Raw genomic sequence first — 20,497 nt, forward strand, 5'->3', positions numbered from 1 at the left:
ACAATTAGTAATAAAAGGAATGCTCATTAAAGCATGTTACCTATTTGTATGACATATTTCATATGTTGTGTGTCAGTTAATGTGACTCCTTTATTTATATGACTCCGTTTCTTCAAATCCAATGATGGGAGGAAAATATGACAAGTATGGTAATTATACTTAAATATTTTGTTTATTTATTTTTTTTAAATTTCAACATAATTTTTAAAGTACTGTTTAACAGTTATTTGTATAGTGGAGAGCAGGGACTAAAGTAACATGGGACAAAAGTAACACAGTGATTTTCTGGAAGCTCTGACAACATTTGCTTTCCAGCCTAACCGCACATTTTACCTGCAACCCTTGGTAGAGCTGCCAAATATAATTTGATTTCCAGACTGTGCCCTGCGGTTAGCTATAGATTTTCATTTTTAAGTGCAGAAAGTAAACGAATGTAACTTTTGTCTTTATTACAAGCAGTGTTGGGAAGTAACTAGTTACATGTAACGGCGTTACGTAATTTAATTACAAAATAAAAGTAACAGTAATTAGTTACAGTTACTGAGAAAAAACGTGTAATTAAATTACAGTTACTTGTGAAAATGGTAAAGACTACAAATGGGGTTACATCTAAAAAATTGTCCTTAAAAATCTAGGATATGTTGAATAATATTAACCTGTTGCTTTGCCTGTTTTTGATATGCACGATGCCTTCTGCTAAGGCCATTTATTAAAGCGGTGCTATTCTGATGCTTTTGATTTGCAGCGTACCCACGGGCAAAATTCTCGGGGGGAACATGTCCTCAGTATAAATGCTTGAAAATTATTTCGTTGAAAATGTCTATTAGAAACTTAAAAGCAATCAAAAAGTTATCAGACGTAATTAGTTACTTTACTTAGTAATAAAAGAGTAGAGTAACTTATTACATTTTAAATAGGGTAATTTGCAGTGGTGGAAAGAGTACTGAAAAAAGCATACTTAAGTAAAAGTACCATTACTTGCCTAAAAATGTAGTGTGAGTAGAGTAAAAGTACCTGTGGTAAATATTACTCAAAGTAGAAGTAAAAAGTAGCCCTTTTAAAAGTACTCATGAGTAGTGAGTATTATGCTCTTCAAAAGCTGATGCATTTACATGTAATTTGAGGATGTGTGTGTGTAAACGTAACATTCTTTAGTGCATTTAGTTATTGTCCAGCAGGCACACAATGTCATAAGACGTTAATATTAGGTTAGAATTAGGTTGTGATGTCAGGTGACCAAAATTCAATGTCTAACCAGCATCTAAGGACAACATTACTTTGATGTCCAATAATGACATCAAATGATGTTGATATTTGGTTGATTTTAGGTTGTTAGAAAGTGACCAAAATCCAATGTCGAGCCAACATCTTAAACCAACATCCTATTGACGTCAAATACTGACATTTATTCATCAGTTATGGCAGCCAAAATTCAACGTCTGACAGATGTCAGTGTTAACGTCGACACAACGTCAAGCTGTAACATCATTAGACGTTGATATTTGGTTGGTTTTAGGTTGGTCGTTGGACATTGATATCGGGCTGACGTTGAGTTTTGATGTAAACTCGATTTTCATTTCCAAACAAAATGCAGCGTCTCCATGACGTTAGGGTACAATTTTAATCTGACGGCAGTCTTTTGCCTGCTGGGTCTTTAAGGCCATTTCGGTCATCATACAGTAAATATCTCATCAGTGACATGCATCTAAACCAGGAGTGCCCATACTCAGTCCTGGAGGGCCGGTGTCCTGCAAAGTTTAGTTCCAATCCCAATTAGACACACCTGGGCTAGCTAATCAATCTCATACTAGGCTTTCTAGAAACATCCGTGCAAGTGTGTTGAGGCAAGTTGGAGCTAAAATCTGCAGGACACTCTGGAAGTCCCAGAAGTCATTGCGACCTTAGGTGGAAAGCGCAGCATTTTATCTAGATTTAATGTTAAAGTTTAAAGATTTAACTTATTTACCTCAAGAGTTTACCTAAATGAAATGGTGAAAGTAAACATTACCAGAGACATCTTAATAAAGGAATAAACACATTAAGGGTGTTTGTTTGCTGAAATTCATATTAAAATCAGTTTTATTTATATTGTGCAGAGTATATTAATAATGTTTTTTTGCGAAGTATATATTTTGAAAAGGGGGGAAACAATAAATCTTGTATGAATGCTGCAATGTTTAGATAAATTACACTTTAAAATGCGTGAAGGTCATGTGACCATCAGGAAGAACGCAGCATCTCATTTCCCAAAGGACGCGTTCTCTGCCCTTGTGTTCTCCTGAGTTCGTTCTTCCGAGGACACCTGGCAAGACCGCTCTCCACAAGAACTCAAGTTCATTCTCTGGGTTCTTGGAATTGAGAAACAGCCTGGGTTTGGGCATCCCTGATCTAAACAGTCTCTGGGTCAATGCATGTAAAGATTTTGAACATCTACTTGGACACTTAATGCTTCCAAACAGTTTGCTGCAATGTAAAGTGCACATGTCTTGAAGTAGTTCATTATGATGCAATTTACCTTCTATGTGTGATTTGATTGTGAAAGGAATTACAGGACTCATTTTTCTAATTCCCATAATCAAAAAAAAATAATAATAAAGTAGTGACTGCAGGTTAAAGGAAAGTAGTGAGAGTAAAAGTACAGATACTGCACTAAAAATGTACTCAAGGAAAAGTAAAAGTACACATTTTTAAAGCTACTTAGGAAATTACAATTTCTGAGAAAAATTACTCAATTACAGTAACTTTAGTATTTGTAATTAGTTACTTTACACAACTGGTAATTTGTAATCTGTAATTTATTACATTTCCAAAGTAACCTCCCCAACACTGATTGACTAATGATCAATCTACAGGTTATTTAGTGCAATCACTCATCCTTAAGTTTACAATGCCTTCAGCTTTTCAGTTTAATAGTAAATCAGGTTTAAATGGTAAGAGTTTTACATGCTTATAGCGATACATTATTTTTCTTTTCCACATTAGAGTTTGCAGTGATTGGTTTCAGAGGTTTTATAAAATTAATGCACAATGCCAATAATAATAAAAAATATAGAAACATTTTAGAAAATTTTTACATTTTGCATTGTTGGTTTGCTTTCGAAACATTTGATGAAGCTGAAATTTAAATTAAAAATGCAGTTTAATAATATTTTGCAGAAGTAAAGGACAAAATATGTTTACAGTTCACATTGACAAGGTCATAATCAGATATATATTAAATAAACAGGATGAAGCCAGTAAATCTAGCAGATATTGTTGCGTTACTTTTGACTTACTCGTGTGTTACTTTTGTCCCTGCTGAAAGTGAAGTTATTCTACATTGATATAAAATAACACCTCGTTTTGATCGACCACTGTTATGAGTTAGTAATCAAAAATATATTTCTGCTAAAAACCTTATCTTTTAAAATTAGGTTTTCTTGAAAAATTATTTTTTTTTATCCCCACTCTCCCCTAAACAATGTTTTCTAAATATATTTGATATTTATTAAAACAAAATAATTCAAACTACTAAATCAGATTTAAAGTCCACTCGAACCAAAAGTTGCTGAGACTCTGGGGTGTTTTTTTTTTTTTTTTTGCACATCATTTTCTCATAGCAAACTAATGGTGACATGGTATTAATATGCAGGTCCTATTGAAGCCCTCAGGTTGATGTCAACAGAAAAACCACCACACCAAATACAGAAGCAAATGAGCTTTTACTGAAGACTACCACAACAAACTTTTTTTCAGTGGAATATATTTCATGGATTATTCACCTGAAGAAAAACAATTATAAGCAACCAAAATAAGCATTAAATTTTGAGTTTAAGCTGACTTTAAAGGCATATTTTGAATAATAAATAAATAAATAAATAAATGTTTATTCCTAATGGTAAATTAAATTGCAATAAAATGTGATATTGGGCTTTATTCTGTTTAGCAGTTCAGATGGGTGTAGCATGGTGCTACCAATCTAAGATCAACATTCAGATAAATTACATATGCAAGAACTGACAGGTATGATATAAATAAAGATGATGTTGATGAAAATACATCAGGTTAACAACAAAATAAAACTTACTAACAGCTTAAACAGTTTTTCTGTTTTAAAAACTAGGTAGGAACGGTGGTGGTGGTGGGGGGTGTCTCTGCCAAATATAAAAAAGGGGGGAGGGAGGGGGGGGGGGTGCAGTATTATACGAATTACAGGAGTTCTATTGGAAGATATAACTAAACAGGAGATGGGTGTAAAATACAGGAGACTCCTGAAAAATGCCAATATAAACACATGCTTGGATATAAATTCAAAATTAGTTAAAATGCATCTCTCCTATGTCATTATACATTTTTGTCTTCAAATTTATATGAATTAGAAATGCTGTATTTTACAAAAAGCATAAGCAAATACAATTAAAATGAATACTTGTATACATGGTCAACAACTCTAATAACAGTGTTCACATGCCAAAAGTATTGCAGTCTGTATATCGACATATTCTGTGCAATCTTGTTCTGAAAAAAATGCAATCTACCCTAATATGAGATTTATGAGTTTAAATTCTGTGCAGATATTATATAGGCATCAAATAAAAATAAAAAATCCATTATACAACAAATGATAGGAAGACAAGAAATGTCTTACCTTTTTTTTTTTTTTTTTTTTTTTTCAAGAGGCGTCTGCTAGAGCTCAATTGTAATTGATATAAGTGATGCAACACTCGCCACTTTATATATATCCACACTCTAGGACTACCAGATATTTGAATGGGATACTGAGTACGACAATTTGAATAGGATTCCAGACAACAAATGAATGTAGGCAGACATTTCTTTCTTTCTTTCTTTCTTTTTTTTTTTTTTTTGGAAAATTTGTTTCAGGCATGAGGTTATTTGCAACATTTTTCTTTATTACATATAAATACTAAACCATAATGCCTGAAAAAGGGTTGTTGTTGGATTTAAACAACCAAATACATTAATTATATTAAATGCTGTGTGGATGTTATACAGGCATAAAAAAAAAACAAAAAAACAAACATAAAAAACACCTTCAATATGTATCAAATGATAGAAAGGCAGAAAATCTCTTATCTTTTTTTTTTTTGCCAGAGGTATCTGCTGCAGCTCATTTGTAATTGGTAAAAGTGAGGCAACACCAGCCAGTATTTACAGTAGTTGGTTTAAGAAAAACCGGCCCCTAAATTAAATTGCAATTAAACTGCAACATGGATTAGACTTAAGCCACTAAGCCTAACAAATCCAAATGTTTTTGGCAAATAATATTTCCAACATGGAAACTGAAAATGAAGCGTTACAGAAATCTCATGAGTTGTGAACCATCTGAAATCTTTAAAATACAGTTCATTTAAAAGTGTGTTTATTAAGAGTGACATTGGGATGTTCAATATGTACAATATCAAGTAATATTCTCTGAAAGCAAAAAAATAAAGCACCTATAGAACAACCCTGTCAAAGCTAATTAAAATGCATGCGGATTTCTGTGAGGCAAAGACAAGTATTTTTCATATTCAAATAAGTCATTTTCATTGAAGATGCAGTTGAACAATGTCTCACGTTTATCACATTCCTCAGACTTAAAATAATTTCAATATTTATTTGTTCTTAATATTTGTCTGTCAATATTTTTTTCTTATATAAAATGAAAATACAAAAATAAAACATGAGAAGGTTTTCAGGATGATGGAAAATCCAATACTGACATCTTTGCTTTGCAAGTTTAAAAAATGAATTACGAAAAAAAAAAAAGACAGACAAACAGACAGGCAGGCAGGCAGGCAGCCAGACAGATAGATAGATGCATGGGCGAACGGATGGATGGACATACGGACGGACGGACCAACCGAGTAACAGACAGACGGACGGACGGACAGATAGATAGATACACAGACAGATGGACAGGCAGGCAGACAGACAGATAGATTCATTGTAGTTTATGTACTTTATAGGGTTTGATGCTTTTTCTAAACATTATTAAATGAATGTTTGTTGTAGGCCTGTTTGCTTGTGCATTTCATAACTGTTCACATTTATCTGCTGATAGTCAATATTGTCTCATTAGTTGCCGAATAACAGAAAATGGTTTTAATTTCCAAAAGTAGTTTTTTTTTGTAAGATTTTTTAACATTAGAGTGAAATTGCTGCATTCACTACAAACGATATCTATCACATGTTCTGTGGTGTGAGAAAGAGAAATAAGCAAAACAGCTATGCAAAATCTGATCAGGGCACTCAGACTCAAACGGGCTGCCAGAAATTTGGGATTTAGAGTAGGATCATTTGAATAGGATTCCATACAACAAATGACATGACACTTTTTACTTGATTTGTTTTATTTTCTGAGAAATAAGGTTATTTGCAACATTTTTCTTTACTAACGAGAATGCCAGAAAAAGAGGTCACTGTTTGGATTTAAGCAAGCAAATATATATATATATATATATATATATATATATATATATATATATATATTAGGGTGAATAATTATTATAGGTTTCTGGCTAGGTTAAACAGTATAGTCAGCTCAAGAATAACTATTTAACCTAACAGAGGCAGTGAGTAGCTTGTCAATCATTTATATATGCCAAAGTCATATTACAAGATTACAATTTTTAGATTTATCTTAAATTTAGCAATTTTAACAAGGTTCAAATTTTGAAATGCTTAATCTTCACCAATTGACAGTTCACTCAAATTCACGATTAACTGATCAGAACACTGTTGAACATCTTTTGGATGTAGTATACAGGACATTGAAATTGCTCTAGATGTGGTCTTGTTTTACAAGACATTTTTCTGAAGCTCTGGAACTGTTGGGCAGGGTTTATTTCTTTGTTACTGTATTGCTATTTCTTAATTAGCTGAAGCAACCTGAGATAGATGATGAAAAAACTGTCATGGAGCAGAGCTGAATTATAAACTCAACTAAACTAATACTGCTACAATATAAAAGCTAAGGAATCCTAAATCATTCCAATGATGCAAATGTGGTCAAACAATAAATGTGTTACACGTCAACTGTTAATGAATATTTTTTCATAATATTCTCAGACTGTCTGTAATCTTTGTGTTAAACAAACTAAATTATATCTAGATACAGGTAAATAATCTTACATTAACACTGTTATTTTAATTGCTGTTTGTTAATGTAAGGTTAACTTTTACATTGCTTGTACTGACACTGACTTTACTGACAATTGTTCTAAAAGCTGGTGATTCTGTTGCTAAGTATAAACACCATTACGTTGCTAAATTGTCAAGTAACAAGTATAATATTATCATCAACATTTTATTAGCAATGCGTTAAATTACACTGCTATAACAGCAAAGATGATGAGATTACTATAATGCCATTATTGTTGCATGTGTGGCATTAAAAAGCCCCTATTATGAGTTTTTAAAAATGACCACGCAGTGTGTAACAGCACTGAGTGAATGAAAACATTCAGCTGAGGTTTAAATCTAAAGGTGCACTGTGTTTAAAACTTTTAATTCTTTAACAAAACAGTCCATTCAGAGTCGAATGAATTAATCGAGTTGGGTTGGAATCTTTTGCCAGAACGTGTCGACGTCGATACAGTACATCACCAAATATGTAATGTATTGTATGTAATGTAATGTGTATTTTTATAGCGCATTAATCATATATGGCCATACACTTAAAGCTCTTCACAACCATGAGGGGGGATCTCTTCATAACACCACCAGTGTGCATCATCCACTTGGATGTTGTGACGGCAGCCACATGACAACGACCCCAGTGCGTTCACCGCACAGCAGCTATTGGGGGAGTGGAGAGACATTGATAGAGCAAGTTCGGTGGATGGGGAGGCAATGATCGTAAGGGCCGATTGATGGACTTTGGCCAGGACACTGGGGTTACACCCCTGCTTTTCACGAGAATTGCCATGGGATTTTTAGTGACCCCAGAGAGTCAGGACCTCGATTTAACATCTCATCCGAAAGACGGCATCCACTGACAATGTAGTGTCCCCTTCACTTTTACTGGGGCAATAGGACTCACACAGACCACAGGTTGAGCGCCCTCTCCTGGCCTCTCTAACACTACTTCCAACAGCAACCTAGTTTTCCCATATGGTCTCCCATCCAGGTACTGACCAGGCTCAGCCCTGCTTAGCTTTAGTAAGTAACCGCTTTTGGGCTGCAGTGTGATTTGGCTGTGAAATATGAAATATGAAGTGCCAGTTCCAGTAAAAACATTAATGCACCTTTCCCTTCAGACACTAGTGGAGCGCGGGGGATTACGGCACTGATCCTGACACGAAGATGACAATCACTGACAGATGGAGATTCGGCTGCGGGGAATAAAGGTTTAAACTTTTTCACAACAATACCACAGTATAGCCTACAGCTAACCTATCTCTCAGATTCTGGCGTGCATTGCAGCTCTAAAGAAAAATATAAATTATAAATGATCTTAAATAAAACAAATACATTTTTAGAGATGCTATAAGTATATAATTTCACTCACCTGGGAAACAGAGGCCAAGTGAATGGTTTGTGAGCACAATTAAGTGCACACAGCATGCCATATCATCTGATAATTGTAAGAAATAAAACAAAAGACAAAAAGACAACTGACTGAGTAAAGCCACATAAAACAACACAAAAATACAATGTGCCAAGTTCAGCGGCTAATCAGCCGGAATCAGCTGAGGTGACGTGACAGTGACCAGCGAAACCTAGCTGTCACTCAAGTGGCCACACCCTTAATTATGCAGACTTTATAATATAACTTAATATAAATTAAACGGATGAACTACTAAAAAAATTCATCCCCTCACAGTTGTCATGAAGGGTAATATTAGCTTTATGAACCAAAATCGTTCTTTTTAACAGGCTGTAAACACTTTTTTTGGCCATTCTAACAGTGGGGTCAATGAAAATTTGCTCCTTGTGGAGCCAGGCCTAGTGGAATTTTGATGAATTGCAGCTTCAGTTATTTCAGTATTTGCTTCACGAGAGCTGGAGGTTGCCGCTTGGCTGAAACCAGTTGACCAATCACAACACATTGGGTCATAGGACCAATCAGTGCAGATGCAGACAAATGAATGGCTAAACGAATTATATGGGAGTCGTTGGGATAATTCGGTACAAATAAACACATATTATAAAACAATGAAAGTGTTTTTTTGACCTTGCATGCATATCAGCCTGTTGCTGGAGACCCCTAAACCAAAATGTCATTTTTTAATGCAAAATACAGTCTCTTTAAAAGTCACTTTTGCAAATGTAATGTGATGCATACACCAAACACAATTTTATTATAGTCTCTTCACATCTTTTAAGAAAATAATTTTCCCTAAAACTGTTGTGACAGACAAATGTTTGTTCTCACACATTCAAATAGCTGCATATGCATGTGAACACGAGGTGGGGGCATAATCTCTACTCAAAGCAGGAAACATGTAGGGGGCTATACTCTGGTCTTTTTAACAGGTAGATGGAAACAACCTCCGCTCTGCTTTCTATCTTTGGTCAGCTGAAAAACCAGCATCGCAATGTTCTCACCATAGTATTTATGCACCTTACACATTTATTTTTAAATGGGTTTTAGAGCTAGTAAAGTACCAGAGGGGAAAAAGAAGACCACAAACAGGAAGTCAGTTGCAGACATCATACCTGCAGATTAGATCATTTCTGAGAGCAACAGAAATGTTTTTATGCTAGACTATTTTAGAGAAGTCACTGTCGTTTAGAATTTTTGAACTATTAATAGTAGATATTTTGTAAGTCATACTCTGCAGAAACAAAAACACAGAGATAGAAATACAGACTCCAGAGAGCAACGTAACTCACTTTTTTATTTCTTGAAAAATTTATTTTTGTAGTGGTCTAATAGAGGGACCATTGAATGAACCAATAACTTTTGAAAACAGGGACTGTTGTAGCCTAAATGATTTTCATAAAAGTATAGCTGTGTTTTTTTTTTTTTCTAAATGCCTTATTCCTTAAAAAAAAAAAAAAGATTCCATGTCACTTCCTCCCACTTGCTTTAACATTATTAGTCACAAGCTCACAGTCATGTGATTACTTCTGCAAATGCAACAATGCTTCTTGTTTTATTTCCTTTTTTTAACTTACATGTTTTGTTACCTGATTCAGACATGTTCAGCTAGCGAGTACCTATGAGGTGATGCATACAGTATGACAATGTATTGACTGCATTTAAAAAAAAGGGTATTTACAAGTTGTCACCACAATCATGTGACTTTCAGTTCCATCTGGCAATTTTAAGCTCAAGTTCGCAGGTTTAAACAGGTTGACAAGCTTAATGAAAATACCGTATGTGTCATAGCCTACATCTGTGAAACCACAGAACATACTTAAATATAGATTTGACTGCAGTACAGGTCAAATGAACACTATGGGCTAGGATGGTACCAATAACTTTTATTATTTTTTACACTAATGATGTTTACAGGGACACATTATCAATAAATAAAGGATTTTAAGTGATTTCTTTTTGAAGAATGCCAAATAAAAACCACAAAACCCCTTATGGGCCAAATATACAAAGACTTTTCTGTCGATGTTATTCACATGTAAAAGTGTTCTTATTTACAAAAAAACACTACGCATTAATGAAGTGTGCTTCACAGGTAAGTGGGCTTGACAAATCACATGTAGAAACACTCTTCTTTCTCTCTCTCTCTCATTCATTCATTCATTCATTTTCTTTCTGGTTTAGTTCTTTTATTAATCCGGGGTCGCCACAGCAGAATGAATGGCAAACCTATCCAGCACGTTTTACGCAGCAGATGTCCTTCCAGCTGCAACCCATCACTGGAAAACATCCACAAATACTTATTCACACACATAGACTACAGACAATTTAGCTTATTCAATTCACCTATACCACGTCTTTGTGGGGGAAACCGGAGCACCCGGAGGAAACCCACACGAACATGGGAAGAACATGCAAACTCCACACAGAAATGCCAACTGACCCTGCTGGGGCTCGAACCAGTGACCTTCTTGCTGTGAGGCGATTGTGCTACCCACTGTGACACAGTGCTGCTTTTCTCTTTCCTTCAAAAAACAAAAAACAAAAAAAAAACATTAGTTAGAAAAAAAACATGCTAGTTGGCATGCTGTCCCGAGAGAGAGCCCAGAGCTCCCACCCATTGCAGGGCGAGAGGGGAGTTTAAGTTCGGGTAGATCTCGAGACACCTCCCTCCCTCCTGCTGCGTAAGGATTGCTAAGGTGATGTGTTGCTGACAGAATTGAATTTGGTGCTAATTTGGTTTAGTCAATTTACTTAAGTCTCATGTTTTGGGAGTGTGGGAGGAAACCGGAGGACCCGGGGAAAACCCACGCAAGCACGGGGAGAACATGAACTCCACACAAAAATGCTGTCCGGTTGGGTGGATACCTTGGTCGGAGGCATTTTTTGCTGTGAGGCCGCAGTGCTAGCCACTGGGCCGCCCTGCTGCCCTGTAGAAAAGAGGAGGAGAAGGGGTGGAAGGGGGGATTCTTCAAGACGAAGATGACTAAAGGTAAGATGTTTGGTTATTTATACTGGGTTAGGAATAGTCTGATTGGTGGTTCGTACATTAGCTTAACTCGGGGCCAGCCGTGTCAATCATAAGCACGTAATCCTCTCGAAATTAGTTTATGAATACACTTCACTTAAATAGAATATCCATTTATGCCACTTTGTGAACTCATGGGTGTGCTGGTCTACAATAGAGGTGTGTTAAGGCACATTGTTGGTGTGTTGATGTTTTGAGGAACTGAAATAAACAGCGCCATTGACCAAGTAAAAGCTGCTCTAAAGTCCAGCGCAGAGCGCGTTAGTTATGTGCCTATGCAGGTCCAAACACTTACACACTGTACAAAACACTGAACTACTGAAATGTTTTTAATACTTTTTGGTGCTGCTTTTTTGGTGAAGGCCTCTCATATGGAGAATGAAGTCAAATGAATTGCTCAGGTGTTATTTTTTTCAGACTTCAACAGAGTGTAAAAACCTTGATAGTTCTGTGGGTCTCGTCTATCAAATCTGATCTTTAATTAGTTTTTTTTATTGGATTCAAGTCAGGTGATTGGCTGGCTCATTCTACAGCTTTATTTTCTTTCTCTAAAAGCATTTGGCTGTGTTTTGGATCATTGTCTTGCTGAAATGTCCACCCTGGATTCATCTTAATCATCCTGATAATGTAGATGTTGGACTGAAGAAGCTGATAATAATTTATAATGACGAAGGGCAAAGGGTTGATGAAGAAATACTGAGAGATTTCAGCTGCTGTCTGGGCATTTTTGTCTTTCTACACCTCCCTTTCTTCATGTGTTTAATACTTTTTTCCTGTGTCATTTCATTTTCGTACACATAACCTCATTTGTAAACTAATTAGTTTGCTTTGCGTACATTTTTTTGGTTACAATCATCAGGTGAAAAGTCATCAGCACCTTTAGAATTTTATTTTTTTTTTAAAGAAAAGTTGACTTTTTTCTATACTTTTCTCCCTCACTGTATCTGCAAAATTGAATATTAGATTCATTTCAACCTATGACCAAAAATCATATCACGCCTCTATGTAAGGGGTATGTGTTTATGTTCAGAATTTTCTCGGTGTCTGACTTTAATGTTTTTTTTTTCTGAGATTAAACAGGGAAGCACTGTCTATTTGTATATTTATCTTTATATACTCAAAGTATGGAGTTATGTTCAAGTCATATTAAAAGAGAAATTATGTTAATAATAAAAATAAGTTTTATGTAAAAATCCGTATTTAGGGAACAACATGTGGTTCTAAAGCCACTTTCTGCGTGTGTGTGTTTCAGTTTCATCAAAGTAATTTCCTGTATGTCATATACTTCCTATTCTACATTGACAAAAATGTATTCTTGAACTCACGCCAGGAGTTTGTTAAAATGGAATTAAATCATCTGCGCCTGATCGTCACTTTGATTTTCATCCATTTACAGAGTTTCAACACAGGTACAGTACCAAGTCCCTGTGTTCTACTTAAACTAAGTTCTGTTATTGGTTAATATATCAATATATATATTAAGAGTAATAATAAGATTATGATCAGAAGGCAATTGTTTGACTTAAGTATTTTTAAGAAACACTGTTATACTGATTAAGAAATTAACAAGCTAAAAGAATGTATTTACTGTACCATGTTTTCCTATATTTTTGAGTACTGTTTAAACAACTACGCAAACTTGTTTAAATGACACGCAGTGGTAAAATCACTTACTTTTCTGAACACAAGTATAAATGAACAAAACGCTAAAAAAAACTAAAGTCAGAAATCATAGCAAAACTATCAGACAAAATAAAAAAGTTATATTTTGTAAAATGAATACTTATCTCTGATTGGACAAGACATCTGTTAATCAAGGCATACAAAAAGACTACAGGCATGTGTTTAAAGTCACAGTGTAAAACTTACACCCATTGACTTCCATGTATAGTATTTTTTTATAAATATAATTCAGGTTAATCATGTATGAGTAATAGGAAGTTTTTTTAGGTAAACTTAATAATTTTAGTCAGTGTGATTAATGTAAGTTGAGATGACCTAAACCTAAACAAAATTTAGGATAGCAACAATTTTTTTTACAGCATAACGCCATAAACAATCACTAAGGTATTTCCGATTTAGCTGAAATGTCTCAGTTTTCTAATTTGTTCATTTGTTTTCAGTTTCACCATTTTTTCTTGACTTGTAACTTTCATATTTTTAATTTTTTCATATTGTTGTTGTGTTTCATAACTTAATTTGCTTTGAGATGCATCATTGCATTTGTTAATTTGTCATTTTATTTATTTAGTTTTTATTTAGTTTTCAACTGTGAATTGTTTTGTATCTCAGTCACCAAATTAAAAGCATAAAAAAAACTTGTGTCATAATGAAAATTTAGATAAACCTATGCATAGCTGACTAATAAGTTTAGTACATGGACATGACTACACTGTGAGGCTCAAACATCTTTTTTCCTTATTTTCATGTAAATCCAGGGACTGTAAAGTAACAATGAAACCAGGTTAATCAAACCAAAATACAGACTGCTTCATTGCATACAGGATCATTAATATGCACACAGAGGCTGCGTTTGATTAATTATGATATTTACTAGTGAGATTACAACAAGTCGTTGCCTTGTACTTGTACATGTGTAATGACAATAAAGTCGAATCTAATGTAATCTATTCCCCTAATTTATTTAGGTTGACCTAATTGAGATTAAACTTAATATGTATGTGGGACTCTTATTTTGAAAATGAGAGAGGCTGGAAAACTGCACTATATTTAATTCACAACAAAATTTTTCCCTTCTCTCTGCTTCCCACGCTTTCCTGTCTATCCTCTCCACTGTCCTATCAGTAAAGGGTAAAAAACTGACCAATCATTAATAATCAAGGATAAACTCATTAAGCAGTGGTGTTATATTATGCATCATGCATGTGATCATTATTCACACACACACGTTTGTTTTTGTGAAAAGTGGGGACATTACATAGGTTTCCATTCATTTTATACTGTCTAAACCGTATATTAAATTGCCCTCACCCCACCCCACCCCTAAACCCAACCATCACAGGAGACTCAGCTTTACTCTCTGATTAAACTCATTCTGTAGGATTTATAAGCATTTTGAGAAATGAGGACGAGACCAATGTCCTCATATTTTACTTCCTTTTTGTAATACCTGTGTCATACCCATGTCAGTATACAGATTTATGTCCTTATATGTCACAAAAACACACACAAACACACACACACACACACACACACACACACACACAACGGTAAATGATGGGTAAACGATGGCAGAATTTTAATTAATGTTATTTTATCTCTTTAAAGAACAATGTGTAGTAGAATAAATAGTTTTCTTAGCAAGTTTTGCGTGTGCTTACACTCTTGTGCAAGTAACAGAGTCTGAACGTGAGTCAATACACGGATATATTCACAATGAACATTATAATTACAAGCTGTTCCCACATTAGCAATAAAATGTATTGATAAATGTAAATTCTTACTCGTTGTCATTGTATACGGTACATAAGAATAAAATCAATTTACTGCTGTTAGTTTCAAAGCCACATGAACCTAGTGTAAATGCTACACAACATAAACATTCTCTTGATCACAGATGCATTAATAATCTAAATAGCTATTATCTGCATAGGAAGGAAATGTTAATTTCAGAAATTCAATGTCTAAACTAATTGTTTTCTCTTCACAGTATCCAGTGAGGTGACTCAACCAAAAGCAATAAGTGTCAATAAAGGACATTCCATTACACTTACCATACAAGACAACACAAGCCAAACAAAACAATACGATGATTTTCAATGGAAAAAAGATAAAGACAACATTGTAGTCACTTACATTTCTAATAAATCACAGATTCAGCCTTCCTATAAAGATAAAGTGGATTTTAATCCTGACTACTCTCTAACAATCAAGAACACACAGGAGACAGACGGTGGACTTTACACTGCTAAAGAAAGTGGAGATTCAGATATCATTCTTGCTCTATACAATGTAACTGTTGGTAAGAAATACTTTTTTTTAACCATTTTTGTTGTGTTCAGAGCAGCACAGCTTTCATAGGATATTTCAATGCTTACTTGCTTTTCATTATTTACAGTCAGTGGTGGATCAAGCCCTGGACCAGTTTCCCTCACATGGATCACATTTCTCTTTCTTTTGGGTCCAGTGATAATTTGAGCCAAGTGATGTGCTGGAGCTGCAGAAAAACCAAAAATATATTTTATTTTTTTATTTTATAGTTTATCATTAAATGTCCTTGTTTCATGCAAAAGCAAATTATACTCCCCAAAATATAAATTTTCAAAGATTATAGGTTAGATTTCAGTAAACAGAAATAACTGATCAAATATGTACCTTTGATGCAAATGCTAGGGCAGCACGATATTGAAGAGATCAACATCATCAATTAATTGTACCCAATTATACTCAATATCACAAAATGAAATGACAGAAAAATTATATATTGCAATATGATTTTTCTGTCATTTCATATAGCGATATTGAGTATAATTAATTGATTATATTTGACTAATCAGATGTAAAATGTATCCTCGTATTGATACATAAATAAAATTCACCTTTCATATACTTGAAAATATGATTATCTCCTTTGCCTGAATGCTTTAAACTGTTTTGAAATGCTCACACAGTCACAAGTCTTAAAACACCTGCAGATTATAAAGCTTTTGCTAACTTTATGGTTTTATGGCTTAAATTTTGCAATGTCATCCAGAAACGATATGTTTTCATCCGTCTGTCAAAAATATTAGCAGCTAAGTTTTGTTTTTAAATCTTTGTGTAAATCCTTGATGAATTAAAGAGCATATTGTAGGTTAGACAACCCAGTGAGACAATGTAAGAGTAAAGTAGGAACTAGATTTTCTTTAAAATATATGTTAAAGTTTATTATTAAGCCGTTTGGAGTCGTTTTTGGTCACAGATATTTACTTCCGCATCTGAAAAATCGCCAAACCGGAAGTGACGTCGGATGAGGGAGTTCATGCAAATAACAGTATGAAGACAACTGGACGCGGTGCACGTTTGGGAGATAAGATATTCTGAGAGACTCACAAACGACAGACCACAGCCATACAATTATAAGCCTGTGGACAGACCAGCAGACAGAACAGCAGTCAGAGAAGAGTAATTTAACTCTATTGTGAGGAGAACCGAGAATAAACTTCAACCATAATTCAAGTTCAGATTCTAATTCAACTCAAGTTCAAGATTTATTTATATAGCACAAAATCATAAGCAGTGTTAATACCGGCATTTTCACTCTTTATATATGGATAAGTATCTGTGTGAGTGTGTGTACAGTGAAAGAAAATATATCATCTGACCCATTTAAAAGTAAATCTAAAATAATTTTTCAGTAAGTTGGCTAAAAATTTATGTGTGTACCGCACTATCATGTCTTTAATGTGTGCTAAATTGTGCATGCTGTGTAAAAAGATGCCAACAGCCTCATCCTTGTAAACCCGCTTGAAGGATCTAGAAAGGAGAGCAAATGTAGTGGACAGTTCTGCATTCTTGTCGAGCCTGTGATTATGGCGAGTTTGATGACCTCTAGTAAGGGCCGGCGCGTCTTAAGAGGCGACCTAGGCAGCCGCCTAGGGCAGCGTCCGCGACACCTCCTTCACCACCTCAGTTATGTCCACGACACCTCCCTCACCACCCACGCGTCCTCAGTTAAACCGCGCATAGGGCGGCAGAATAGAGAGGCCAGCGTCCGCGACACCTCACTCACCACCCGCGAGTCCTCAGTTATATCCGCGCATAGGGTTGCAGAAAAGAGGGCGGTGTCTGCGACACCTCCTTCACCACCTGCATCCTTAGTTATGTCTGCGACACCTCCCTCACCACCCGGCATCCTCAGTTATATCCGTGCATTATTATAGGGCGGCAGAATAGAGAGGCCAGTGCCCGCAACACTTCACTTACCACCCGCGTCCTGACCTGTCAGCTTTAATTGAGGGGAAAACTGGATAGTTTTGAGATTTTGCTAGTTAATTTCATTTTCCGGGTTTAAAATTATTTTTGGGGTGAGATCAAAATCTGTGACGTAGCGCGAATCTGCTAATGGAGTGATGACGCATCGGTTATCCTATGAGAAGACCCTGCTTCTTAATTATTCGCTAGAGCACATGCTTTCCAAAGGCAAGGCAGACCTGTCAAGCTGTAAGATCCAATGACTGGGTTAGACCACATTCGCACACAACAAGCAATATTTACAACCCAAGCTAATTCTGAAAACGTAGTCCAGCGGACGTTTCTGGAGACCACGATTTATGTAGCTGGAAGTATGTATGGCTGCATTTTATTTTTTAAAGTGGATGCTACGAGACGGTGTGACATCGTTCCTCTTCGCGCTCGCGGGCTGACAACTCACCTCCGTGTGGAGGGCTTTCCCGCCGCAGCCAGTTTGTCCAGTTAGCTAATCGTGTATGTCGGCAGAGTGGAGACGCGGAGAGGAGCTGACCGCAACAACGGCGACGACAGCGTTCGAGTCCGAGGAAGAGCGGTTCCAGAAATCAGGTAGGACAAAAACAGAATCCAAAAAATAAAGTGAACAAGTTAATAACAGGGTGAGAATGTGGTGAAATTTGAAAATGTGGTAAAAAACGAGGGCTTTTCCTTTTCTGGACGGCTTTTGTAAATCGTTTGTTGGGTTTAGGGAAGGAAGCTGGAGGGCGGGCGGTTCAATCGGTAAAACCGGTTGGGTTTAGGGAAGGAGGAGAAGGGTGGGTCAGCCGACTGGCCGGTCGGTCACCCAGTCAGTCAGACAGACAGACTGTCACTCGACAGCGGCCCACGAGAGACGTTCGAGATGTGAAAAAGCACACACAGCAGCCTCTTGCTTATTCGCGAAAACAAAAACTGCACAAATACGTACCTACCAGGATGTATTTCGTGGTCTCCAGAAACGTTAACGAGACAACATTTTCAGAATGAGCCTGGGTTGAGTATTTAGCCAGGGCTGTATGTGTGACCCAGGGATTTAAGAGGAGAAAAGTCCTTCTCATTTATAGTGTTTACATGATTGGCTTTATAATGATACTGAAATGAAGAAATTATGAATAAATTATGTTGCAGAGAATTAAATTACTGTTTATTTCTTTGCATTTTAACTTCATAAACTATAAAATCATGGGTCTCCTCACGGTTTGTCTCTCATTTTGTAAGCCAACTGTTAACAGTTGTTCGCTCCCCTCAAAGCGGGAAAATCCGCTTTGCGCCGTGGGGCATGGGCTTAAAGGGTTGAGTTTATTTTCTTAATGAGTTATAGGTGTGTTTTGAGAATAAACCAATCAGAGTCTCATCTTCTATTCCCTTTAAGAGCCAGCTGCGACGCGCTATAAGTGCATTCACTATTTACAGGACGTAAAGTAAGTCTAAGTGGAAAAACTGAGCATTTTACTAGCAAACAGTTAACAGTTTTTTTTTTTTTTTTTTTTTACAGAAAACTGTTAAACAGAGCATCTACTGCGTGAGAATGAAAGATAATGGATCACTTTCGCTCTTGGATAGGGAAACCTTTACACACAGACATCAATTAGTCTATAAATAATTAATTTTGTTTGTTAAGCGCAAATATTCTTTTCAAAACTATTTCTAAATTCAGTTCTAATTTCCAGCAATCGAATAAATGAACAATAATAACCAAGTGTGTTCAAAAACCTCAGTTTTATCCTAAAACACATGCTGTGCTTTTTGATAAAATAAATATAAATATGGATATAATAAATAATACTGCTAATAATAATAACATTATACAAAAACAAATTGTTATGAATGAACTGAAAAAGCCTCCCGAGATGAAGAAGGCATAAAAGCAGTGATTTTTCATATTTATGTAGGCTAGAAAATAATATGTTTTGTAATATTTTAAACCTTTATATTTATATCCTATATCTATTCTTATTATATCCTATATATATCCTTAATATTCAATTTTTTTCATATGTAAAGACATTTGCCTATTGCTCTCTTGTGCGTGTTAAGCAGTACGTAAGCGAGGCACAACTCTGCACCGGAGTTTAGACCGGGTTTGTTTTGGTCTAATGAAAAATCTATTTTAGTTTCTCAAAATAGTGACGCGCCAGCGGTCCGCCTCAGAACACCTTCCTTTTTAGACCAGAACGCATATGGGCGCACAAATGAGCGCTAATGCATTTGCTATTTAAACAGCGTAGCACAACGCCTCAAAACAACTCTTGCGCCAAGCTGAAACTACCAAACAAGTATTGCGCCACGCCTTGCGCCGGGTGTATGATAGGGTCCTATATAGCTAAAAAGGACTAATAATTTTGCCCCTAAAATGGCTTTTTAAAAATTAAAAACTGCTTTTATTCTAGCCAAAATAAAACAAATAAGACTTTCTCCAGAAGACAAAATATTATCAGACACACAGTGAAAATGTCCTTGCTCTGTTAAACATCATTTGGGAAATATTTAAAAAAAAAAAAACTAATTCAAAGGAGGGCTAACAATTCTGACTTCTACTGTAAATGTCACAATACATCTGAACTAACTAAAACCCTGTATTACTTTGTGACATTCTGAATTTTCTAACAAACTAAAAAAAAATGTGACTAGTCAAATGCACACAATTGTGTCAAATCTTATACAGTCTTACAGTCTTTTTTTTGCCAATATTTTGTATGTAAGCAGTTAATTATAGTGTCAATTAATCAGAAGCAACACAATTACTAAGTAAGGTCATTACATGTACTCTACAGAGCAGACAAGTTTTAGTGAGTAGTACTGATAACTAAAATGTATTGGCCAAAATAAAAACATCACAACAAATGTGCATGAGCCAGAATGCATTTCAAAGCTAAATACACTTAAAATCGTTGAGCCCACGTCAGCACTTTGGGTTGTGCCTTGTCTAGCAAATACGTTAGAAAAGTTGAAGTGCAAAAACCACAAGGGTTGGGCTGTTTCTCAAATAT

General features: G+C 35.5%; 2 protein-coding genes and 1 long non-coding RNA gene across 53 annotated transcripts in view; 1 reads left to right on the forward strand and 2 right to left on the reverse strand.

The window, feature by feature from the left end:
• The window catches only part of LOC141378914 (C-type mannose receptor 2-like), a 66,100-nt gene that overhangs the window by 33,120 nt on the left and 12,483 nt on the right, over nucleotides 1–20,497 (reverse strand). The window lies entirely within an intron of this gene.
• si:dkeyp-94g1.1 overlaps nucleotides 1–20,497 on the reverse strand; it is a 219,541-nt gene that overhangs the window by 19,960 nt on the left and 179,084 nt on the right. For 10 of the 51 annotated variants that reach the window (XR_012389516.1, XR_012389595.1, XR_012389599.1 and 7 more), the window contains 2 exons: nucleotides 15,617–15,735; nucleotides 10,974–11,055 (listed from right to left, as the gene is read on the reverse strand). The exons of 3 other annotated variants lie outside the window; for them this stretch is intronic. Coding sequence is in view for 17 of the 48 variants with exons in the window: in XM_073921441.1 (XP_073777542.1) it covers nucleotides 10,974–11,055; nucleotides 15,617–15,627 (93 nt within the window). In the remaining 31 variants the exon portion in view is untranslated. 51 annotated transcript variants of the gene reach the window in all.
• On the forward strand, nucleotides 12,798–16,131 carry si:dkey-53k12.2. Its single transcript, XR_660229.5, has 3 exons — nucleotides 12,798–12,967; nucleotides 15,229–15,540; nucleotides 15,637–16,131. It is a non-coding gene; the product is annotated as a si:dkey-53k12.2 (long non-coding RNA).

Source organism: Danio rerio, chromosome 2 (assembly GCF_049306965.1).
Source record: "Danio rerio strain Tuebingen ecotype United States chromosome 2, GRCz12tu, whole genome shotgun sequence".
NCBI lineage: Eukaryota > Metazoa > Chordata > Actinopteri > Cypriniformes > Danionidae > Danio > Danio rerio.